The following is a 24,582-nucleotide window of genomic DNA, read 5'->3' on the forward strand; positions in this document are numbered from 1 at the left end:
GTCATGGAGCATAGTCTCCGGACGCGCAGGCTCAGTGGCCATGGCTCACGGGCCCAGCTGCTCCGTGGCATGTGGGATCTTCCCGGACCGGGGCACGAACCCGTGTCCCCTGCATCGGCAGGCGGACTCTCAACCACTGCGCCATCAGGGAAGCCCATGAATTTTTTAAATTATAAAAATATTCCAGACTTCCCTGGACGTCTAGTGGTTAAGACTCCATGCTTCCACTGCAAGGGGCATGGGTTCGATCCATGGTCCAGGTAACTAAGATGCCACATGCCCCGCAGGTGGAAAAAATAAAAATTCATGCTCATTTTTGCAAGTTCAAACCATGCAAAGCCTGTAAAACAAGGCATGAGGGCCAGAGCAGAGAAGCCCCTCCACTCCACCTCCAAGAGGTACCTGCCCTTCTTTCCTGTGCTTTTAAGAACATACTTGCATATTTACATAATTAAAAATGTTAAATAAACATTAGAATGAGATAGTTTTGTATATTTTCATTGCTTTTTTCCTAATAAATCTACCACAATCTTCTAACCAGACACGTCGGAATCCATTATAAAAATGTACCATAACTTAGCCTTTTACCTCCAGATCCCGTTTTCAAAGGTGACAGTCATGTGTGATGATGCCCTTCCCAGCCACCGGCTGCCTCAAAACCCCGCGCTGCATCCGCTGGCAGCTTTGGACCGGGCTTGGCAAGGGAAGGCTGGCAGGAGCCTGGAGGGGGAAGAAGAGGGTTCATTCGCTGGCTCCCTGCGTGCAGAGCGGAGCTCAGATTCCCCTGCCGCGGGAGCCTCCATGCACACGCGGGGCAAACACTTGTGTCCCTTGGCCAGTGGGCGAAGCGGTCACGTCCCCTTCCAGGCAGCACCGCCCACCGCGGAGGGCTCTTCACAACGCGAATGCAGTTGCAGAGACCATAGGCGGCTTGTCATTGCCGAAGGACACGAGACAAACCCCAGTGCGGCATCCCAGGCCCCTGGCCCTCACCCACCACCCCAGGCCCCACGTGCTCCACCTTTTCCACCTGTGTTTGACCTTCTAAAAGTTCTTGAGACCTGAGACTTCAGCACAGCATGCTTAGGACTAATTGCCGGCGCACACAGTTCTGGTTTCTAACAGGCTGACTCTGTTCTCACCAGCCCCGCGGGCAGCCAGGCAGCTCTCTGTCCCGTAGGGTCCCAGCCACAGCCCGTGCGACCAGAGGTGGCAAGCTCAGTTCTGACTCTGGAAGAAGGCGGCCTGGGCTCTGCCTCGCGCCAGCTGCAGCCCTAAGCCTCGGGCTCCTCCTCTGCTCAGGGATCAAGTGACCTTCAGGGCCGCAGCGTAACTCAGTGAGCCGCGCCTCTCCAGCCCAGGGTCTGGCACACAGTAGGTGCACAGTAAGTGCTGACTCTCCCCAACTCCTGGAGGGTTCACCCAGGTTCCCCTGTGGCTGGCTCTCTGGGCCCAGTGGTCGTCCCTCAGCATGGCCATGGTCTAACCACCGCGGCACCCTGGGCCACTGGCCTTTTGACTGTCACTGTCCACCTGCTCGTGTGGCCGTCTTGGAGCTCCGTCCATAGCCCTGCTGCCTGGCACCTCCCCCGGTAGGCCTTCCCTCCCACCTTCCATGACTCCCCCAAGTGCGCTGCCTGGGTTACCCAGAGTCTGGCCCGAGCCTTTTTATTTTGTATCCAGGTGTAATTTACATACAGCGAACTGTCCCGATCTTAAGTACGTGGTCTATTGAATTTGGACAAAAGTGTTCATCTGTGTCACCAAGACCCAAATAAAAATGGAGACTATTTCCATCACCTAGAACCTCTCCTGGGGCCCCTTTCCGGCCAATCCTCCACCTAGAGGCAACCAGCCATTTTGGCTTCTAGGACCACAGATTAGCACTGCCCAACCTTGGAATCCCTAGTGGACTGTCCCAGGCTTCTCTGCAGTGGGGCCTGGTGTTCTCTGAGTGTCGTGGCGCTTTGAGGGCTGGTAGGAGGAGGCCGAGGAGCTACCAGGGCATCAGAGGCACAGGTGCATAGGCCCTGTTGAGGGGGGCTGCTGGAGACGTAGTGTCTAAACCACGAGAGAACACAGGGGCAGCAAACTCTTCCTCCCGGGCTGGCCGCAGGTTTACTCTTCCTTCCGCCCTGAATGCTGTTCCTCCCTTTTCTCTTTGCATGTGGTTAAGCGCTTCTACCATGGCCCCTACCCCTTGCTCTGACCCACGCGTGAGTTTGTGTGTCTGTCTCAGGTCTTAGCCACAGGCTCAGTGCCAATTACATGGCCTAGCAGCCTCCAGGCGCACTCAGAATGTCACTGGCCACCAGGCCCTTGTTCCCGAGCTCACGACTCTCCCACTGCCCCGTCTCCAGAGCTCCCTGAGCCTGCCTCCTCGGATGGGGAGGTGTCGCTAAATAGCCAGGCCTCCTGGCATTCGCCCACCTGCTTGGTCCTCGGGCCCCTGCCCACAGCAGAGCCTGCCCAGGCGGGGCCTCCGTCCCGTTCTCCACCCCAAGTCTAGACCAGCAAGCAATTGTGAAGGAATGAACCGTTTCTGTCTCTTTAAATAGCGTTAAAGCTCCCCTCCACCGCTTTGATTTTAAAAGTAAAACATACTTATCAAACGTTTGGAAAATATTACAAAAATAGTAATATAAAAGCCAAAATAGAAATCTGACTACCTAGAGGTAGGTAATCACGATTGCAATCATAGTGTGATTCCTTTCAGCCTTTCCTCTGTGTGGAGACTGGATATGTCTCCTTGTACATTTGTCCATTTACGTAGGTGATCAGATACATGCTTTCAATACACTTTGTATTTTGCTTTTGCCATTTAACATCACCTAAGTTTTTGCCCTAATCTTTACATTTTTCTAACTATTTAGATTTCCTTTTTGCCCCCCTATTTCATCTTACTAAAATTATTTGGGAACAGCATTTTCAAACACTAAGAATCCACTCTGTGAATGACTACAACTGGTGGAGCTCTAGGCTGTGTTCCATATCTGGCTACAGTGGCAGTGAGGACCCTGGTCACCCACTAGTCACTGTCCACGCCTCCCATGCACAGTGATCAGACATTCTGGTGTTTGCTGTTGTCCCAACTGTCATTAATAGTCACTCGTTTGCTCTCAGCAGTGTCCCCATGTGGACAATAGGTCTAATGGACCTCCTTCAGGGGGCTAGGAGGCACCTGGAGATGAGGGTGGGCAGAGGCCACTCTCAGGTTCTGGGGACCAGTGTGGAGGATGGTGACACAATCCCTGAACCGAGGTGGAGCTGGGGGGAAGGGCAGTGGGTTTTGGAAATGTTGGGTCAGAAGTGTCCACATGACACTCCTGGTATATGGGCACTAGGACACTCGTTGAAAATGTGCACAGCAGCTCCGTTTCTGCAAAAAGCCAGAAACTCACACCACATGGATGAATCTGAGAAACAGGACGCTCAGTGACAAGGCATGGAGAAGAATGCAGCCAGCACAGTCCCATTTTCAGAAAAGACAAGCAAGACGAACTAATGTGTCGGGAGATGCACGATGTAACTGATTATCATCAGTTACATCCAATCTATGACAGCGCTTCTTGGTGTTTATGTCAAACACTTGATGGAAGAACTGCCCAAGCTGGGAGAGGCAGTCGTGACAAGGGACGGCTCTCGGCAAGGCCACCCAGGCTGGACGGGAAAGGCAGTTGCTGAGAACCAGCTTCATCTGTGAGGCCTGAATTCACGCAGAACGTGACGACACCAACAGGCCTTAAATGGACCAAGTTGCTGCCCGTTTTTGCCAATGAAATATGTACATGCAGTTCAGGCTCAAATTCATGGTTCTTTCATTTTTATGTATTTATTTTTGGCTACGTTGGATCTATGTTGCTGTGCGCGGGCTTTCTCTAGTTGTGGCAAGCTGGGCTACTCTTTGTTGCAGTGCATGGGCTTCTCATTGCAGTGGTTTCTCTTGTTGCAGAGCATGGGCTCTAGGCGCATGGGCTTCAGTAGCTGCGGCGCTTGGGCTCACTATTGTGGCTTGCAGGCTTGAGAGTGCAGGCTCAGTAGCTGTGGCGCATGGGCTTAGTTGCTCCGTGACATGTGGAATCTTCCCAGACCAGGGCTCAAACCCGTGTCCCCTGCATTGGCAGGCGGATTCTTAACCACTTCGCCACCAGGGAAGTCTCTATGGCTCTTATATTTAATCTTTTTCATCTTCAGCAACTTTATATTGTTTCTTTCTAGGAAAAAAGGTGTTTTTCACTTCTAGAGGCTTTTTTTTTTGTTTTGTTTCTAAACACTTAACTTGGCTATTTTGTTCCACACCCAAAATCAAATCTTGTTTTTCCTCTTCTCTCTTTTCTAAGTTTTGTCCGTAGTCATATTACTTTTATAATTTAAGAAAGGAGGGGGAGGGGAGGGGGAGAAAAGGGAGGAGGAGGAGGTCTCCCCAGCCACAGCCATAAGGAGTGGTAGAGACAGTGGTCTGAGGAGGTGGTCTCAGACCACCTGGGGGTACCCACTGCCGGGGCTGGAGTGGTCCCCAGGCTGCTCTGAGGAGGCTGCACACACCCCTTGGCCTTGGGCGCCCAGATGTCCAGGCTCAAGTCCCCAGAAGCAGACCCAGGATGAAGTGCAGCTTCCTGGGTGGGGCCGGTGGAGGGTCTGTCCTTGACTGGTCCAGAACCAGGGCGGGCAGCTAGGAGCCCCGGGACACTCTGAAGGGAACTGGGGGGCCGGCTAGTCATCAGCCCTCCCAGCTGGCTTCCTGCCTGTCTCCCCGGCTCTGCTGTCGGTGGCTCCCCCAGGCTAGAACGCCCACCTGGTGGGCACGAGAGCCAGTCCCCTCCCACCCCCAGCCCCACCAAGGCATACCCTGTGCCCTCGGCTGTCTGTGCCGGACTTGGCCTCTGGGTGCAGGTCCGTCCCCTGCTGCAGCCCCCACTCCCAGCTGCCATCACGCTGGCCTGGTCCTGGTCCAGGTCCAGCAGGTGAATAAGGCCCAGCTGCCCCAGGGGCCACTCAGCCCCACCCGCAGGCTCCAAGCTGTGTGACTGTGAGTGTGGGGGGTGCCACTATCTGCCTGCAGCACGTGGGCAGCTCATTAGGGAACAATCAAGACAGCATACACTTAAGAATGAGGTTCTGCCGGGCAGATTCTGCTGGGAGCTTTGGAGGAGGCAGAGGAGGCAGGCAGGGAGAGAGCGACGGGTGAGTAGGTGGGGCTGGGGGGGGGGGCCCAGGGCCTGGTTGGGAGCCCCAGCCTCCCGTGGTGGCAGGCTGGAGCTAGATAAAGCTGCCTCCCTTGCTGCATGGCCGGAGGGTGGGAGACCACTGCTCCAAGCCACCTGGAGCCAGAGGGGCACTGAAAGCCCTCAGGGGTGATTTGGGAGCAACACGCAAGGCCCACGGTAGGCGAGAGGGGGCACGCAGGCGCAGGCGAGCGAGCAGGGGACAAAGGCTCAGCACGGGGGCAGGGTTGGAGGTGGCAGTGTCAAAGCCATCCTGGCTGGCTGGCCCAACTCCCCTGAAAGCACCAGCACCACCTCCTGCCCCTGTCTTGGGGAGTTCAGGCAGCATTTCGGCGCCGTGGCTCAGCAGTCCCCGCGTGCATTTTTGATGTTTCCCCCGTTCCCTTGAGATGTGAGCTCGGCCAGAGCACATGGGACCTCCTGTCTGAGTGTGATGGGGGAGGGTCTCCATCCTCAGAGTCCCTGGGCCACTGAGGACTCCTGCAGGCTCCCCAGGGGCCAGACCTCCCCACCCGCCACTTTTCTAAAAAGTATTTATTTTTGGCTGCATCAGGTCTTAGTTGCAGCACGTGGGCTTCTCTCTAGTTGTGGTACGCGGGCTCTACAGTGCGTAGGCTTAGTTGCCCCACGGCACGTGGGGTCTTATTTTCCCAACCAGGGATTGAACCCACGTCCCCTGCGTTGGAAGGCGGATTCTTAACCACTGGACCACCAGGGAAGTCCCCTGACCCCCCTCTTGTCACCCCTGGAAGAGGCTCGCAGTGAACAGCTTTCCTGCTGCTAGTGCTGGCGGGCTCCCAGGGACGGGAACCAGGCTGGCTGGTGGGCTACAGGGGCTGCAGGCCGGCAGCACTCTCCCGAATCACCTGCTCACTTTGCAAGATTGGTAGATGATCCCCCAGCAGCTTCCAAACACACCCTGGTCGCCAGGGACCAGGAGCGAGGAGGTCAGAGAAGAAGGCAAGACTCGGGACTCGGGGGTGGGGTTCAGAGCTTGTGGTTTATTGACACGAGCACAGAGGCCCCTGGGACTTGTCCCTTGGATGGGGAAACAGCCACCCCGTCTGGGAACAAGACCTCCTCGCACAGAACACCACTTCCAGGAAGCGCACCAAGATGTGCATGGATAAACCCTCGGCAAGGCTGCAGGTGCATTTGGCAAAGCTGTGGAGCCTTGGGGAAGAGCACAGGCCTCCGGGGCTGCCCGCCTGGGGCTGCTGCCAGAATCAAACCCAAGAGCTCATTCTGCAAAGGCCCACTTGGTCTCCATTTGGCTCGGGTCGGGGCCAGGCCCAGGAGCAGTGCAGCTATACCCCCACCCTCTGAATACTGCAGACGTGGCCAGGACACCTGAGTCCACGGTGGAACTCTAGCTGCAGGGGAAGGGGCAATGGGGGGGGCCGCATGATGGCCCAAGGAGGACAGGGGTCACTAGAAGGTCACCCAGGACCCCAGACAGACAGCCTGTGCTTCTCCTGTGAGGCCTGCCCCCCGTTGCTCTTCCCCCTTGAAACACACCAGTTCCTAGTCCTGGATGCTGAGGGTGGGCTGGGTCAGGGAGGCAGTGTTTCCCCCTGGGATTTCGGCACTGGCGCTGGCCCCTCTCCTGGGCCTCCCCCACCCCTGCTGCCTGGGAGCCGCCCCACCTGTGAAAGCAGGGCTCAATAGCTCTGGCTTTTGTTTTCCATATAAGGAAGGCGGTGGCATCAGTAGCTTGATTCTTCCCCAGCCCACTTACTGTTAAGAATAGATACTAATAATACTTAATCACCCCTCCCTGCTGGCAGGGGGAGGGGCCCTTAGCCCTGGCAGCATCGCCCCAAGACGCCCCAGTTTGCCCAGCACCTCCAGAATTCCAGTGGCGGCTGCACAGACTCAGTACAGAGGGGACACTGAGGCCCAGGGACGCACAAAGATAATGACCGAGTGACAAAGCTGGGGCTTGAGGAGGCAACGGAGGTTTCCAGATCAGTGTCCCTGGCTAGTGGCCCTCTTGGGACTGTGACCTGAAGAGGAAGTGGACCAGGACTCGCAGAGGCTGAAGGTGCCCAGTCCAGAGGGGAGGATGGCTCAGTGCCCAGGTGTTGCACGAGGCAGGGCTCCCTCGGGCCCCCACCCCAACCTGAGGGCTGGCTGACCCCTGTCCTGGGAGGGGCCAACGGGGGGGCCTCTGGCTCCCAGAAGGCGGGGCATTCAGGTTAGACAGAGCAACACCTGCTCACTGGGCCTATGAATTGTGACCATGCTGAAGTCGCTTTCTACCAGGAGCCCCTGAGCACGTGGTCTCAGCCGCTTCATCCCTGCTGGGAAGTGGGGGGGAAGCTGAGCCTGCAGGTGGCGTCCGCTGCTTCCTGGGGACTGGCCTTAGGAGGGGCTCTCACCGCCCTCCCTTCCCTGGGTGAGGCGGGCAGAGGCTCCCTCAGTGCAGCCGGGATCACGGTGTGCCCTGCATAGCCTTTCCTGGGCCCTCCTACTGCAGGTGGACTCTGACCGCCTCCATGGGACCCTGCAGCCTCAGGGACCCGGCACCAAGCCCCCTCAATGACATCCTCTAAAGCTTCAGCTAAGCCACCCACTGCCCTTCCCAGACCTGCCAGCCTCTGCCTATGGCAGCCTGCTCACCACAGGGAGCCCAGGCCCTCCCACCAAGTACCCCTTTCCCTGGACCCTGACCTCTGCCTGGAGCCCCTGCCCGGCCCTGCACTTCCAACCCTACACCCACTCAATGGGAGCCAGCAGGCAGGTGGGCTGCGGCCAAAGCAAGGCAGCAGAGGCCGCCACCCACAGGCAGAGCAGGACAGACTCCCAGTGGCATACCCCTGCCTCCAAACACAGCCGGAGACCCTCAGGCTGCCTCGGCCTTGCAGAGCCCCTTCGGTGTGTTTCCTGTTGAAACCAATTCAACTACCAACACACAAGACCTCTGGAACATTCCAAACAGCAGCAAGGACCTGCCCACTGGCGGAGCTCAGTCCCTCAGCCTGGGGTCCAAGTCAGAGATGTGAGAGGCAGGGCCACAGTCACCCCGACTCTGGAGCCCCAAGGCCCAGCCCACGTTCTCATCGGCGCATCACAAAGGCAGAAAGAACTCTTCCGGGAAGAATTCTGGCCAAAATTATACCATTCTGACAAAACAAATCCTGCTTTTGAAAAAACTGAAACGTGCTATCAGAACCCGTCACAGGCCCGGCAGTTCCAGCCTTGCCTAGAGCTGTTTAAGGCACTTGAATGGCTTATTTACACCACCTGGAAAAGTGTGTTTCAATCCTGATCTAGGGGGAAAAATCCAGTAATACTGCAAAAGAAGTTTCTCAAAAAAAAAAAGCAATTCTTAAGTTTTCTAAGGAATAAAATAAGTGCTGAACTCTACTTAAGTTATATGACACAACGGGTCCTATTGGCACTGACAGAACAAGGACAAAACCTGAAATACTGCTTCTGAATTAGACTCTTCCCTGGAAAAAAAAAAAACCCACAAACAAGACACACGTGTCTTTGTCTGAGTGTTCCCTCCCTGGTGCACGAGGGGTGAGCGGGAACCAGGGAGGTCACTAGTGGGCACCGCAGATCAGACCCCTGGCGCCCCCCACTTCCCCATGAGGCCACCCTCCCCACTTGGGAAGCCACTTGGCTTGGCCAGGACCTGCTGGGCACCAGGACCAGACAGGAACATTGGTCCATACAAGTCCTCCCAGTGACGGGCAGTGAGGGGTGGATGGGAAAACTTTGCTGGACACCCAGGCACTGGAAAATGTCTGCGGCTCCTGGTTCTGCCCGAAGGTCCCACACACAGAGTCCTGCTACCCTGCAAGCATGCCCAATGTCTTTGGTTTGGCTGTGGCCGCCACCTTAGCCTCTGGTCCCACCCCTGCCCGATGGGGCCCAGAGCCTGTCCACTTCCTGGGCCCCTTCTCCTCCGTGAGGTCTCCTTCCTGGACTTCCTTTGGACATCCTGCCATCCCACTGTCACCCTGTCTGCTGTGAGCAGGCAATGCCCCTGGCAGCCACCAGGATGGGGTGACGCAAGCAGGGCCAGAGGCCGTGAGTGGCGTCACCTGCCCACCTCCTGCCGTGTCCTAAGGCATCCGCAGGGGAGGATCACGGGGACAGGGGGCCCGGACCTCCTAGCTTCTTGGCACAGCATCGGTCTCTGACTCCAGCAGGTCTCGGGGTTCCCGGAGGAAGACCACCATGACCGTGATGTTGTCGTGGGAGCCCCGCTCCCGGGCGGCAGCCACCAGCTCCTCAGCCACGCGCAGCCCACTGCCCTGCTGCCCAACCAGGTGGCTCTGCACGAGGCCGGCCACCTCCTGGTGGGGGACCACGTCGAAGAAGCCATCGCAGGCCAGCAGCAGGTAGTCCTCGGAGCCCGTCAGCGCCCGCGAGGCCGTGTCCGCCTCCCCAGACACGTAGGGCTTCTGGAAGACGTCCCCTGGGCGCAGGAGAGAATCGTGAGGGCCATGCCCCTGCAGCTGTCCCCTCCCCAGGCCCCGGCCTGCCTGTAGCCACCCCGCCTCCAACACAGGGTGAAAAGGTAGCTTCGCAGGGTGCCAAGTGCTCCAAAGGAACAGAGCAGGGCGATGCGACAGACTTGCCCTGTGTCCCTGCGGGCAGAGTCAGAACCCAGCGGGGCCAAGGGCGGCTGCCTACAAAGCTGTCTCACTTCACAGGGCACACAGGCTGAGGATGCTGTCCGGGTGTGGCCCTGGCCCTCTCCAGCCCCTGTGGCTCCCTGCGCACCCAACAGGCACCTAGGCCGAGTCGGGATGCTGGCTCTGCCTCCCATGCACCCTCTCCCATCCCCCTATCGCAGGAGAGAACAGGGCACAGCCTCCGCAGGATCCTGCCCTGGGCTCCTCTCCTGCTCAGGCCTCCCCTGAGGGCTTCCCGCTGGTCCTCCTCCCCCGCTGTGGCCCTGACATTCACTTCTCCCCAGGGCACGAGCCAGACATGTTGCTCCCTCACACGGAGCTGCCCAGTGGTCCCCTCTCCAGTCCCGGTCCCCTTGGAAGGAGCCTGACCCCTCCTGGCCTCCATGTGGGCCACCTCCTGGGGTCCAGCTGTAAGGAAGGCACCATGTGTGTCAAGAAGCACAGAACATTTCAGGAGGCTTGGAGGGGCCAGGGCCACATCTCAGGGTGTGGTGGGGGAGCAGGAAGGGAGCGATTTCTCAGCCCTGGAGGGAGGTCTGAGCCCCAGACCAAGGCCTGGCAGCCACAGGAGAAGATAGGGTGGGGGAGGGGTGCCGTTTTTCTCACTTTTTTTTTAAGGTAGAAAAAAGAATCATCAGCGTGAAAGGTGGGTAGGGGAGGGTGAGCCTCATTTATAGTCTATTAAAAATTACCTTTAGCACACACAGTAACTGCCAAGGGTTTCCTCCTAGATCTTTCTGAGAAACTGTTTTAATGAACATAACAAGCTGCAATTATCTGTGCAGGATGCAAATTTCCAAGGTGGCTACAACCTGTGCTCTGGATTCACCAGAGCCCTTCTGCAATCTGACTGATGAGCAGGTGAGGCTGCATTCCCAGACCACCCGGTGAGCACATTCCCAGGCCCTGGGGCCCCCTCCCACACCCCTCACCTCCTTACCAATGGCTCTGGAGACGGCCAGGGTCCCGTTGACCCTCCAGCAGTCCATGTGGGACACGAAGCCACCCAGTGCCTCGATGCGGTCCTTCTCGTCCTGCGGAGACAGCCAGGGTGGGCCGGGTGGGCCGCGTGTGCCGATGGCGTGCCCGCGCTGCCCAAGGGGAGACCAGCTGGTTCCAAGGCAGCACTGGGAGCCGCGGCTCTGATCAACGCCCAAGGGAAGCCTTAGTGAGGCAGTGAGAAATGATGAACAACCTAAATCATCCCAAAGATGCAGGAATGGCTAAGCAGGTGATGGTGCCAATGAGGACAGACGGCCAGTCCCCGAGCAGCCTTTTGGGGTCCAGGAAATGCTCACGGCAGCAGAAAGAGCCAGAGCCCCGGGGTCCAGGTGGGGATGCTGTGCCTCCCTCAATGGACCAAGCATGTGTACCTGCGGCCACTCTGCAGAGCTAGATGAAACCTGAGCCAGGCCCTGGACGAGCCCTGTGCCCCTGCATTCTTGTCCTTCTCACCCCACCCCTACCCCCATCCAGGCGCTGTCCGGCTCCACAAAGGACGACGGTGCTCCAGGCGTTAAGAGGACAGCACAGAGGCCTGGTCTAGCCATGAGTCCTAAAAACCGTTTCGGTCCTATCAACTCCCCTGAAGGAGAGGTTTCCCAGATGTGAGCCTGCTGCCTGAAGGGCGGTAACACAGCGTCTGTGCTGGAGCAAAACCCCATTGCCCCGTGCCCTCCCCTGTGGTTCCCACCTCTGTTACCTCATCTGGTACAAGGCTGGGGCATCCTGGGGCTCGGGGCACCCCTATCTTCACCTCTTGTCTCCTGGGACACCCACTGCCTCGGCTGTCCTCTCACCTCATCCTTCCCACTTGCCCGAAACAGCTTCCCCAAGGGCAAGCCCAGAGCTGGTGGCCGGTGGGTGGGTTCCCAGCAGCTTGGCTCTCCAAGGCTCCCTGCCCACTGCTTCCTCTCACCGGCGCCACCTCCTGCCCACTCGCCCAGGGCTGAGGGGCTGAGTGGCTCACCTGTGTGCGCCCAGGCAGGTGGCCGTTCCTCCTATGCTCGCTGCCACAGGGCTGCGCTCTCCTGCTTCCCCCCTACCTCTGATGGGACTCGCTCAATCTCCTGCCACACCCTCCCCACTGCAGACCCTGCAGCTCCACGCGTGGCCCCCGGGCCCATATCCCCAGCCCCTCCAGTCTTCACGGGGTGTCCCAACAGCCCTCGCACTCCCAGGGAACATCCCACCCCGAGTTCCCCGGCCCTCAGACCAAAGGCATCACCACCCTCTCAGAGGCCCGAGGCCTCTCTGGCTCCCCATCCCAAAGCCTGGCCTCCCTCTTCTCCGTCCCTCCTGACTTGACAGGCAGGTCCTCCCCACAGCTGGCTGGCGACTACAGTGGCATCTTTGTGACCCAGGCCTCAGCTTGCCCTCCGCTGGTCCGATCATTCCAGAAGCCACCAGATTCCTTCCAAAGTGCCTCCTGCACCAGGAGCAGCAGCCGTTGAGTGCCTCAGCGGCCGGTCCTGGCTTAACTTGCTCTCTCCTGGACCCCAGGCCTGGCCTGCCGGGCCCACACCTGCCTTGAGATCCGGCTCTGCCTCCTTCCCTCTCATTTCCGCATCTCCCAACAGCTTGTCCATGCCCTGCAGCTCTCAGCCCCAAGTCTGGTCCCTTCCAGCTCCGACTCAGCGTCACCTCCTCCCTGAAGCCCTCCTCCCCCACAGCCCAGGTGGCTGACCACTCCCCACCTGTGTGCAGGAGAGGACTCTGCCCATTAACTCCACTTACTGCGCCGCCTGCTGGGCAGAGGGACCAGCTCTCCCCTGCAGCTCTGGGCTCCATGTTGCTGTGACAGGAAGGGCTGGCGCGGGATTCCTGGCAGCTAAAGCCCCAAGCTTCACGTCCCGGGACCCCCAGTCACTTGAGTCAGGCAGGGAGCCCTCCCCTGGAGGAGCACCAGGAGTTTCCTGGGAAGATGGTCCAGGGCCCCTTTACGTCCTAGTCCCCCTGACCACCTGCCTGCCCGGGGGCCCCTTACCTGCCGCTCAGGTCTGTGTGGCTCCATCAGCTTCACCACCTGCCCCTGCTGCACCAGGACCACCTGGGAGTCCCCGAGCCAGGCCACGTGCAGGGTGTTCCCGGCGATGAGCGCGCACACCCCTGTAGTGCCGCTTTGCAGCCGCTGCAGGGAGAGGGCGCACCTGGGTGAGGATAGCGAGGCCGCCACAGGCACACGCCCCACGCTGGCCAGACACCAACCCCGGAACAGTGCTCAGTGGGAAACAGGAACAGACCGATGCACGCAGGGACCAGGCAGCAGGAAAGGGGCATTTACATCAAGTCAGCAGAGCAGACTCTGCCATTTCACAGTGTCAGAAAGCAGACAGGTGGGTGTCTGGGGAGCTGGGGGGCAGGGGCAGGGATGACCAAAGATAGAAGAAACTTTGGGGGTGATGAATACCTCTGTTACCATGGTGAGGGGCACACGGGCATAGACATGCCAAAACCTACCACATGGTACTCTTTGGACAAGTGGAGTCTCTTATATGTTAATTACGTATCGGCAAAGGTGTTTTTAATAATAGAGCCTAAACTAAACAGCTCTGCTTAAGAGACTCCTTTCTTGACTAGAGCAGCAGCCCTGAGCTCCCGGCTGGTGGGGCTCCCACCTCACAGTCTTAGACCTGGAAGGTTTTCTGTTTAGATTCAAATCCAGCCTTGTTGATTCTGGTGAGGTCTGTGCTCAGAGCATCTGATGACACTGCCTCCTGCCCCCACCACGTCTCCTCCTCAGCCTTGTCGACGGGGCCAGGCCTGAGCTCTTTGGGCCTGTTTCTCCATCTCAGAAAGGGACACGATCTTAGTATCCACCCTGCTAGGAGGACCCCCGAGGTTCCAAGGTGAGGTTCAGTGGGCAGTAAGGTCACAGAGGGACCGGATGCGTCCTTTCTTCTTTCAGAAACAAACGCCTCATAGCGGTAACTGCCGACACCAGCAGCCTAGGGAGACCTGCCCGGGGGGAGGTGTTTGGGGGGTGGGGAGCCTCAGGTGGACCACGTGTTGCTTCTTCCCGTTATTGCCCTTCGCCGATGGTGCGTTTTTCACAAATTGAAGGTTTGTGGTAACCCTGCCTCGAGCAAGTTTATTGTCACCATTTTTCCAACAGCATTTGCTCACTTCCTGTCTCTGTGCCACATTTTGGCAACTCCTGCGATATTTCAAACTTTTTCATTATTATTATTCTGTCATGGTGATCTGTGATCAGTCATCTTTGATGTTCCTACTGCAAAAAGATCACAACTCGAAGGCTCAGATGATGGCTAACATTTTTAGCAATAAGGTGTTTTTTTATGGTACCTGTGTTGTTTTAGACGTAATTCTGCTGCACGCTTATAGATGAGGGTACAGTGTAAACACAGCTTTTATCTGCACTGGGAAACCAAAACATTCATGTGACTCGTTTTATCCCAATATGCATGTTACAGAGGTGGTCTGGAACCAAACCCGCAAGATCTGAGGTCTGCCTGTATCAGTGCTGTGTTTTGTTTTCTGTACTTGACGATGTTTAGACAAATCAAGGGCCTTCTGAATCCTGAAGAAAGTACCCCTCCCAGGGCTAATTCCTAAAGAAAGCAAATGTCTCCCCAGGGACTGTGCCTTTTCTGCACAAGCCAGGTGGTCTGAACCCATGTCCTCAGCCAGGGTCCCTTGCCAGGCCAACATCTCCCTGGCCTGGATGGCTGGGGACCAGCCCGTAGCCCAGAGCCTGTCAGGCTTATTCAAACTATCTGGTCCTCAGCTTGTGACGTGCCTGCCTACGGAGGTCACCTTGAAGCCTTGGGGCCACGCTTTCCTCTCTCTTGGCCTCCTGGCTGACCCTGGTGCTCCCCATGTGGCCCTGCGTGGGGTGGCGTCCTCTTGGGAACCACAAGGCAGATGCCTCTGCATCTGTCATCCCACTGTACCTGATTAGGAGGAAATCCTGGGTGCATTTTAAGACAAGCTGCCCTTCCCCGTGAGGCCCTCACACCCTCTGCTGGAGTGGGGGCAGACTCACACTGCTTCTATTCAAGCCCCCTTCCAGGCACAAGTGAAAGGACACGACTGCCAGCAGGGTTGAGCAAGGGCCTTCTGCCAGCACCAGCCACTTCGGCTTCCTTCCCTCTGTGAGGCCTGGCCCCTCTGGCCCCACCATGGTTCTCACCTCTCGCCTGGCTTTCCAAAGGAACATCTCATCGGTGCAGCGGAAGGCTGCTCGCAGGGCCCCCGCGGGGTCAGTGGGCAGCTCTGGTCGGTGGGCAGCGACAGCATGCACGTGCACAGATGCGTACCTCGCGGCATCCACCCCTCCGTGACCATCGAACACGGCAAAGTAGGCACGGTCCACAGAGTCCTGGTGGGGAGCGTGGTGGGGGTCACAGTCCTGCCAGCCCTGGGCCTGACTGAGGCCGCAACCTAGCCAGAGACTCTGGTCTGGGGGTGGACATGGGCACTTCTGGGACAGGGTGTGGCAGGACAGCATGGTTTCCACCACTAGACAGGCTACGTTGGGGGGTCTGGGAGAGGATGACCCTCGGGAACCTCAACTTCTGCTCTGGGCCCAGCTGGGGGGAGCATGGGATGAGGGGAGAGGCGCCAGGTGGCTCCCAGTGGGTGGGGAGAGCAGGCTCAGCAAGCAGGGGTCCAGGTGCATGTGGTGCTGGGGCCTCCCGTTCCTTAGCCCCTCAGCCGGGAAAGCCAGGGGCTGCGGGCTGCCCAGGCCCAGGAGTGCTGGGACCTGGCCCCCTGACGGAAGCCATGGCCATCCCTCCTGTCTCGGCTCCAGCCGGCAGCCCTGCTCGGTACCCAGGGTCCTCCCCCGCCCTTGCAACCTCCCACTTGCCGCCCGGCCCTCCCCGCCCAGGCAGAGCACTCACCGATAGGCCAAAGAGCAGGTTGAAGGCAGGGAGGCACACGTGCCGGTCCTCCATCCTGCGGCGGGCGTTGCGGATGGCGTGCACGGAGACCAGCCACTGCCGCTGCGGGATCCGGGCAGCCACAGGCACCTGCTTCTGCCACTGACTGCACACTTCCCAGAGCCGGTCAAAGAGGCTCCGCGCCAGGCCCACAGCATCCAGCACTGAGGTGTAGGAAAGGGGGCTGTTAGGGAAGCGCCACTGCAGGCCCTTGGGGGCTCCCCACTCTCCACCCCCTTTCCGTGGCCCCTGTAGCCCGTCGCCGCCCAGGGCCTCCTGAGCACAGCAGCCTAAGAAACTGCGCAAACAGCCTGTGTCATCAGCATGAGAAGTGTCTGGTTTGGCAACACACACAAGGAGCACCTCCCCACCTCAACATGGCGAGGCCACGCCCCTCACGGGAGCCCACCCCAAGGAAAGAGCTGGATATGCAAAGATAATTTAAGAACAAGTACAGAATCATTTATAATCGTGCATTAATTAGAAATAATATGCATCCAACAACAGAGTAAATTATGGTCTGTTCTCCCGGCGACAAATTAAGCTGCTATTTTTCACAACTAAACACGTAACTGCCATTCGGCCCAGCAATTGCACCCTGGGGCTCAAATCCCAGAGAAATGGAGCCTAGTTCACATGAGACCATGAGACATGCGCCCGGTGGTCCCAGAAGTGTTATCTGCAACAGCTAAAAGCTGGAATCAGCCCAGACATCCTTTAACAGGTGAACGATAAACTCCCAAACATCGCACCCCGAACAGTGCTCACAGGAAGGAAGGAAAGAGCTACTGACACACAGAGACCTGGGCAAATCTCAGGGAACCACACTCAGTGAAAAAAGCCAATCCCATGTGATTCCATTTATACGCATACTTGAAATGACAAGATTATAGAGATGGGTGGCTGTCAGGGGTTAGGGTGGGGAGGGGGTATTATGGTAGCCATAAAGGTAACAGGACATCCTTGTGGGATGAGATTACGTCATGATCCTAGTCGTGATATTTCACTAGTTTTCGAGATGTTACCATTGAGGGAAACAGGATAAAGATGCAGGGGGTCCCTCACTGTTATTTCTCACAACCGCACGCGAGGCTATGGTTACCTGAGTTTAATTTTAAAAAGTTAAAGGGTGAAACAGAAATAGATTTTGCAAGCATAAGAGATGTTCATGTCACGACATTAAAAAAAATTGATATTAAGAAAAAATGTGAAAAAAAAAGAGGAAATTACACATATGGTTTGATCATGAGAACGTGAAAAGCCTTCGACCCGCTTGGGCCCAGAAGATAAGAGGCGAGAAAGGCATAAACCCCATAAGGTCAGCAGTGGGCATCCGCAGGGCTGGGTCCGCGGCTGAGGCTTTTCCTTAAAGACACTTTTTTGTGCTTTTCCCGTATTCCACTACAACCAGGAGGTGGTTTTTAAAATTCGTCCATAAATGCTTTGCTATTTCTCCCTTCGAGAATGGGGCCTAATCCCCTCCCCTTGAGGGCAGGAAGGAGGACCTCGGCCCACAGAGAGGCCGAGGCTGCTCAAGGGAACTGCTTGCTGGGGCAGGGCGGGGCGGCTGGAGGCTCCACCTGCCCGGCCACACAGAGATCTCAGTCATACCTCTGCCCTCAGGAGTTGATTCTTTTTTTAAAAAAATTAATTAATTTTTATCTATGTTGGGTCTTAGTTGCGGCATGCAGGATCTTCTGTTGCGGTGCGCAGGCTCCTCTCTAGTTGTGGCGTGTAGGTTTTCTCTCTAGTTGTGGTGCATGGGCTCCAGGGTGTGTGGGTTCTGTAGTTTGTGGCACGCGGGCTCTCTCACTGAGGCGCATGAACTCAGTAGTTGTGGCGCACGGGCTTAGTTGCCCCGCGGCATGTGGGATCTTAGTTCCCCGACCAGGGATCGAACCTGCGTCCCCTACATTGGAAGGCAGATTCTTTACCACTGGACCACCAGGGAAGTCCCAGGGCAGTGATTATTATAACACTCGAGGGATGCCAGTTTTGCAAGAATGGCTTCGATAGACTGATTTGACTGTGTTCTACTCCCATGACAGGGGTGAGCTGTTAAGGGCGGCGGGCCCTGGCCTGCTTGGAGGGCAGGGCCGGCCGAGATGTCCTTCCCCTTCCCCAGCCCGCAGGGCCCCCAGGCCTGGCTCTAGGGTGTCAGCTGCGCAGTTCCTTCCCGCCAGCAGGTGGCGCTGACTTCCCGCTGGACGTGGGCGGAGCTGGCGGGGCGCCCCTTTGTGGGCCGCGGGCAGCAGGCTCTGCACAGGACAAAGGCGGTCTGTCACCCGCACAGCCCTCAGGGCAGGAATTCGGAGCTGGGCTGGGCTGGGCTGGAACGCAGCCGGGCGGGGAGCCAGAGAACAGGGTGGGGGGCGAGGCCACGTGTGTCCCCCCCCTCCTGGCTCTGCCCTCCATGTGGCATTAATGCCGAGTTTAAAGGGACATAGCTGGATAGTAATTATGTGAGTGGTGGAGGTGTCAGGTAACCAACTGCAATGCATACAAGGACCGAATCGACACATTGTGCACTTAAGTTACAGTTACAAGTCAATTATGTCTCAATTAAAAAACAAACAATAATAAAGCAACACTGTCCAATAGGAAATGGCAAAGGAGGGGAAATCTGCTGAGGCTCCAACTGCCCCCCACCCCCCTGCCCACCCCAGGGCTGGACCCCAGGACCCACCCTGCTTCTCTGCATCCCGACTGGCCCACAGCCCCGCACCTTCTCCAGCAGGTGTGGAGGAACTGAGACCCTGCTCAGACGGGGCTCACCCAACAGCGGGGTGGTCCACAGGCTCTCGCTCTCTGCAGTTCTGGTCCAACGTGAACCGACTTTTGGGTGGAATACAGTTGGAAGGAACTACTAAGAAAGGGACAGAAAGGCCTGCAAAACAAGGGCCCTGCCTGATCCGAGGCTCATTCCCATCCTGGGCTCCTTTGGCCGCTGACTGCTGTCCCAGGAACAGGACACAGGCCTCTGTGGCGCCTCCCCAGGCTCTCAGGGACCCTCGAGTCTCCACCTGACAAGGGTCCCAACCTGGATCAGCTGAGACACAGCCCGAGCTCTGGGTTTTCTATCACTGGACCCCGGGACCAGCTCTCGCATCAACACCCACTTGTCACCCGCTGAAGTGGAAGAGCGTGTGGGTGAGGCCCATTGGCACCTCGGGGTCCTCCTGTGTGACCCGGGACAGGGCTGTTTGTCTCTCGGGCTGCGGCGCTCACCCCGCTGGCTCCACGCTGGGGAGGTCTCTCCCTGCGACTGGTCTCTGGCACCCTGTCGTAAGCACACGAGCCCAGCGCTGCCCACAACCTCCCTGTCCACCAGAAAAACGGGAAAGGAAAGGGGGGCCAGGTGAGCCCTGACACTCCCCTGCAGCCTGGCCCCCATCTGGCTGGAGAGTGTTGCCCAATAAGCCCAGGGCCCCAAGAGGGAGACTCACGGGTCGCAGGGGCCTCCTCTTCCTCCTGCTCCGGCAACTTCCTGAACTCAGAAAGGTCCGTCTGCAGCAGCTGGGAAACTGCCTCGTGGGCCAGGCAGGCAGCAAGTGGTGGCGGAGCGCTCCTGGGGGCACAAACCCGGAGTGAGGGGCTGGCTCCTCAGCAGGAGCCAGCACCCCAGAGCCTGCTCCACACTCCAGGCAGAGATCCCCAGCCCCTTTCTGCTCCCGGAGGCCCTTCCAGAGGTAGCGGTGACCGCTTACACTCCACATGCACCCACGACAGGCAGGTCGGCCTCTGGTCCTCGTGCAGCTGGACGGCCATCCACGCAGTACCATTTATGGGGCCCTCACTGGGGCTGGTGGGGAGGGGGAGTCACAGACATGCGAGCTGCCTCTCTGCTGGTCACAGTGGCCAGGCCAAACTGCCCGACGTCCAGCCTTATACCAGCTCCTGGTCCCCAATACCAGCTGGGGACCCTTGGGGGTTGGGGAGTCCTATAAGTTGAACTGTGTCTCCCAAAATGTGTATGTTACAGTTCTAACCCCCAGTGCTTCAGAATGTGACCTTACTTGGAAATGGGGTCGCTGCAGATACAATGAGTTAAAATGAGGTCCCACTGGAGTAGGCTGGGCCCCTAATGCAGTAATGCTGGTGTCCTTATCGAAAGGGGAAATTCAGACAGAGACCCACAGGGAGATGCTCTGTGAAGGTGAAGACTGGTGAGCTGAGCCTATAGCCGAGGACCGCCAGCAACTGCCAGAGGGACCAGCCCAGCCAACGTCCTGCCCTGGGACCTCCAGCCTCCAGAATCCTGAGACAATACGGTTGTTTAAGCTGCCCAGCCCATGGTGCTTTGTCACGTACGCCCCAGGAAAGGAATCCAGGGAGCGTGGGACCCATGGGCAGCGTCTGGAAGATCAGGCTGTGTGCAGCCCAGGGTGTCCCTGGGCAAGGCAGGCTGTTGGGACAGCTGGTGAAGGGGAACCTGGGGAGGCAGCATGACCTTGGTGTGGCTTGAAGAGAGACATGATATAATCCAATTGGGCTTTTTAATTTTTATTTTATTTTTTAATTTTATATAATTTTTTTTGCACTTTGATTATTGTGCTTTGCATACACTGCAATTTTTTTACATCTTTATTGGAGTCTAATTGCTTTGCAACGGTGTGTCAGCTTCTGCTGTATAACAAAGTGAATCAGCTATACATGTACATATATCCCCATCTCTTCCCTCTTGCATCTCCCTCCCTCCCACCCTCCCTATCCCACCCCTCTAGGTGGTCACAAAGCACCGAGCTGATCTCCCTGTGCTATGCGGCTGCTTCCCACTAGCTATCTATTTTACATTTGGTAGTGTATATATGTCCATGCCAGTCTCTCACTTTGTCCCAGCTTACCCTTCCCTCTCCCCGTGTCCTCAAGTCCATTCTCTAGTAGGTCTGCGTCTTTATTCCCGTCTTGCAATTGGGCTTTTTTAGACTTCCTGGCCTCATCTTGGAGGGTGGGCCTGGCAGTGGATGGGAGGGGACAGAGCAGGCATTGGGCAGGGGACCAGTGGGTCCACAGTGAGTCTCAGGTTCCACTGAGGTCAAGAGGCCTGTGGCCAGTGGGCAAGTGGTCTGGGTGGATGAAAGAGGTGGGGCAGAGAGCAGCCGGAGCAGCTGGAGAAGTGGGGTGACCCCAACGGTGCCACCTGGGGCTGAGTCTGGGAAGCAAGACCTCACTGGCTGCTACCAATGTCAGACAGGCTGCACAAAGCAGAGCTGAGGGTCAGTGCAGGCAGGAGCGGGAAAGCAAACAAGGGGGATGGGAAGCCTCCAGTACGGGACAAGAGGGACACTAGGCAGCTCCGGGAGGTCGGGGGGTGGAGAGACCGAGGCCAGTGGGAAGCACTATAGGAAATTCTTTCCACAGGCTCCAGGGCCTGCCCGCCTAGCCCCCAGCCTCGGGGGCCCGCTCCAGCCACAAAGCCCCCTGGCTCCCCGAGTATAAGGGGTGGCTCCATCCCCCAGCTATCCCTGCAGCCTCTAGAACTCATCCTGCATCCTGACCTGTCCCCGAAGTCTGGGCCAGGTGGGTGGGCACATCCCTCTGGGCGTCCCAGTGTGTGTCTACAGATGGCCTTAGGGATCTACTGGGATGAATTTGTCATTTTTTAAAATGAGATAGTGACTCAGGGGAGCAGCCTCTGGACCTGCCTTTAAAAAACAACCAGCCATGGACTTCCCTGGTGGCACAGTGGTTAAGAATCCACCTGCCAATGCAGGGGACACGGGTTTGAGCCCTGGCCCGGGAAGATCCCACATGCCGCAGAGCAACTAAGCCCGTGCGCCACAACTACTGAGCCTGCGCTCTAGAGCCTGCGAGCCACAACTACTGAGCCCACGTGCCACAACTACTGAAGCCCACGTGCCTAGAGCCCATGCTCCGCAACAAGAGAAGCAACCACAATGAGAAGCCTGCGCACCGCAACGAAGAGTAGCCCCTGCTCGCCGGAACTAGAGAAAGCCCGCGCGCAGCAACGAAGACCCAAAATAGTCAAAAATAAAAATAAATTAATTAATTAAAAAAAAAAAAAGAAAAACAACCAGCCAAGGCATGAGAAGTGTGTTCCTCTGCCGTGTGGGGATTTCCTGCCAGCCTCTGGGCTTTCCTTTTTCAGGGCGGGGAGAAGTGCACCTCTGCTCCCGGCGCTGGGGGCAGTGAGGCAGCTTCCGGCCATGGGGAGAGGACAATGCCTGGATGTGGGCCCCAGCCTGGCTTCCTGGCCGACCTCCCGTCTCATCCAGGGGTCCTGCCTGGTGCCCCGAGGCCCGTAAAGATGACAGTGATGCCTCGGAGACCAGGACCAGGTACCCAAGAAAAAAGAACCGCTCTTATCTGGCCACCTCGGGGTTTCCAAGGAGCCACCAGTCTAGAAGCAGAAATGAAAACGCACATCAGTGGCCACAGTGTCAGGGATGCACCACTTAGGGACCTGAGAGGTGACCGCTGACCACAAGGGGAGGACTGGAGGTAAATCACCGCAGTCCCGACCTCGTGATCTGACTCCTGGACAGTCTCACGCAGGAAGGATTCTATTTACAACCTGAAAAACCCCGCGGACCAACATACTCGGGCCTGGATAGCCAAGAGCCTACACATGAGCTGCTGGGACATGCGGGTAGGGGCCCCGACTGCCAGACGTGTGTAGACGTGTGACACATGTGACATCTGTGTCTACACAGTAAAGAAATACTAGGGAAGGACAAAAATAAATCCATTAAAATGGCTGGAAAATATGAGACTTTAAAATTCCTTCAAGGTTGGGAATTCCCTGGCTAGTTAAGACTGTGCTTGCACTGCCAAGGGCCCAGGTTCGATTCCTGGTCAGGGAGCTAAGATCCCGCAAGCCGTGCGGCAGAACCAAAAGAAAAAAAAAATCCTTCAAGGTGGATTCATGGGGGGCCTATAGGGGCCATGGGAGCCCACCTGCACCACCCCTGCCAGCCTCAGGCTCTGGGGCTGTGAACCCTGGCCTCTCGCCGATCACCGATGGTCTCAGGCCTGCTATGTCATCTGCTAATTAACGGGAGCTCATTCACCCCCTGTGCTCAGGGCCTGGCGCTCTCCCCACTCCTCCAGCCTCGCCCGCTGCTCGGCCTTGAGGGGCCCCGCTCCACCTTGAGAGTTCCCCCCTACTTGAGGGGGAAACTTGAGGGACCCGCCCTCCCCCATAACTAAACTCACCCCCCAAGGCCCTGCCCGCAAGAAGGTCCTCTCGCCCTCCTCATGCCTGGCAGGGGCACCAGCCCTGCCCAGTGGCTGCTGGGGATTCAGGGCCCCTCAATGTTCCTTCTGTCCCCCAAGTGCCACTGTGGTGCCTGGTGGGTGCCAGGCCCTCCCTCCTCTGCACTCCCAGCCCCTCGTCTCTCCCACATCCAGCACCCAGACCGCCAATGTGGCCTTGTCAGGCCCCAGGCCCGCTTGGCTCCACTGATCTGCTTTACGGCACCTGCCTCTGAAATATTTTCCCAAAGCAAAACAAAGCAGCCCGCATCGCCCTCTGCACACACCACACCGAGGGACAGGTCACCGGCCATTTCCCCCGAGCTCCATGGACGCGGCCCTGGAGTGGGCCCGTAGCCTTTATTTTCCTATCTCTGACTGTTATGGGGCCTCGGGTCCCACCAAGCAGGTGTCCCAGGGTTGCGAGAGGGTGGGGCTGACCTGCCACAAAGAAAGAGCACTTGGGGACACGGAACGCCACCGCAGAGGCCGGGGCGTGTCCCAGCACAAGGGGTAACCCAGTGACTAGGGCTGGTGGGTGCGGCCCCTGGGGAGGGATGAGGTTCACAGGGGACGAGTGACCCACCAGCCCTCACCCATGAGCCTCCCTTGTGGCTGCCGGTGGCGCACGTCTCCCCCGACACCTGCCAAGCTGGTCGTGTCCCTCTCTGAACCTTGTCTTCACGGCCTGTGAAACGGGGACAGTGCCACCACCTCTCAGGTCTTGGTGGCCGGTGGACTGCCAGGCCTCAGGCCAGTCTCTTAGCCTCTGCCTCCCTGACTGCAAGACAGGATAGAAATGGGACCTACTGCTAGCATCCATCAGGGGTTGAACTGTGTCCCCCGGAAAGGTCCGCTGAAGTCCTAATCCAGTGGCTCAGGACGTGACCTTGTTTGGGATTAGGGTCTTGGCAGGTATAAGATGAGGTCACACAGGAGCAGGGCCCCTAATCCAACAGGACTGGTGTCCTTACAAGAAGACGAGAGACACAGACAAGGGTGACGCCTGGTCACAACAACAGCCAGCCTGGGGTGATGTGTCTACAGGTCAGGGCACATTCAGGACGAGGTGACACCAGAAGCTAAGAGGAAGGCCTGGAGCGGCCCTGACTTCCGGCCCCCAGGACAATGAGACGGGGCACTTCTGTTGCTCTAAGCTGCGTGGTCTGTGGCACTTGGCGGTGGCAGCCCTGGGAAGCCCACGGGGCTGGCAGGGGAGTTCTGCGCAGAACGTAGTCAGCAGGAGCGGAAGGCAGGGGGTGAAGGCAGCCAGGGTCAGGGTCGTGCCCTGTGCTCCCCTCCCCCTTCCATCCTGGGCCCCTGTCCCGGCACCCACACCGCTCACCTGCTGCTCAGGAAGCCCATGGCCAGCTCAGTCAGCTCGCCTTCCACCTCCTCCTGGCTCAGCATCGTCCCTGGGACCTTCCATGGCAAAGGGCTCTCTGGGCCCAGCGGGGCTGGGAAGTCGTGGAGGAGCTCGTCCAGGAAGCTGGAGTTCTCCTCTGCCTTCCGGCTGTTCTGCTGTGGGGTTCCCGAGGCCATGCCCAGAGCATCCTGGGGGGCTGCTGCTGGGTCACTGGTCTTCAT

At 57.8% G+C, this 24,582-nt stretch overlaps 1 protein-coding gene across 2 annotated transcripts; it reads right to left on the reverse strand.

Moving 5' to 3' along the window:
- Positions 1-481: 481 nt before the first annotated feature.
- Positions 482-24,582, reverse strand: PPM1F (protein phosphatase, Mg2+/Mn2+ dependent 1F). Of its 2 annotated transcripts, none has more exons than XM_024763831.1 (7): positions 24,341-24,580; positions 19,227-19,348; positions 15,742-15,944; positions 15,030-15,218; positions 12,864-13,007; positions 10,818-10,911; positions 482-720 (listed from the first exon to the last, which is right to left on the reverse strand). In XM_024763831.1, exons 1-7 carry the CDS (start codon positions 24,535-24,537, stop codon positions 617-619), a joined length of 1,053 nt encoding a protein of 350 aa, XP_024619599.1. In that variant the 5' UTR covers positions 24,538-24,580; the 3' UTR covers positions 482-616. The 2 variants fall into 2 exon arrangements, with proteins under 2 accessions (XP_024619599.1, XP_024619598.1); XM_024763830.1 differs by lacking the exon at positions 482-720 and adding an exon at positions 6,214-9,657 and having other exon boundaries at positions 24,341-24,582.

The sequence above is a fragment of the Neophocaena asiaeorientalis genome, unplaced genomic scaffold, assembly GCF_003031525.2.
Source record: "Neophocaena asiaeorientalis asiaeorientalis breed wild unplaced genomic scaffold, Neophocaena_asiaeorientalis_V1.1 scaffold110, whole genome shotgun sequence".
NCBI lineage: Eukaryota > Metazoa > Chordata > Mammalia > Artiodactyla > Phocoenidae > Neophocaena > Neophocaena asiaeorientalis.

Bases quoted from the DNA above. Each gene is read 5' to 3' on its own strand.
- PPM1F (XM_024763830.1), bottom strand. From the start codon at position 24,582: ATGAAGACCAGTGACCCAGCAGCAGCCCCCCAGGATGCTCTGGGCATG. The intron at 15,219-15,741 runs GTGAGTGCTCTG...GCTCCCCACCAG, and splicing joins ACCTGCTCTTTGGCCTATCG to GACTCTGTGGACCGTGCCTA. The intron at 10,912-12,863 runs GTAAGGGGCCCC...CTGTCTCCGCAG, and splicing joins CACACAGACCTGAGCGGCAG to GACGAGAAGGACCGCATCGA.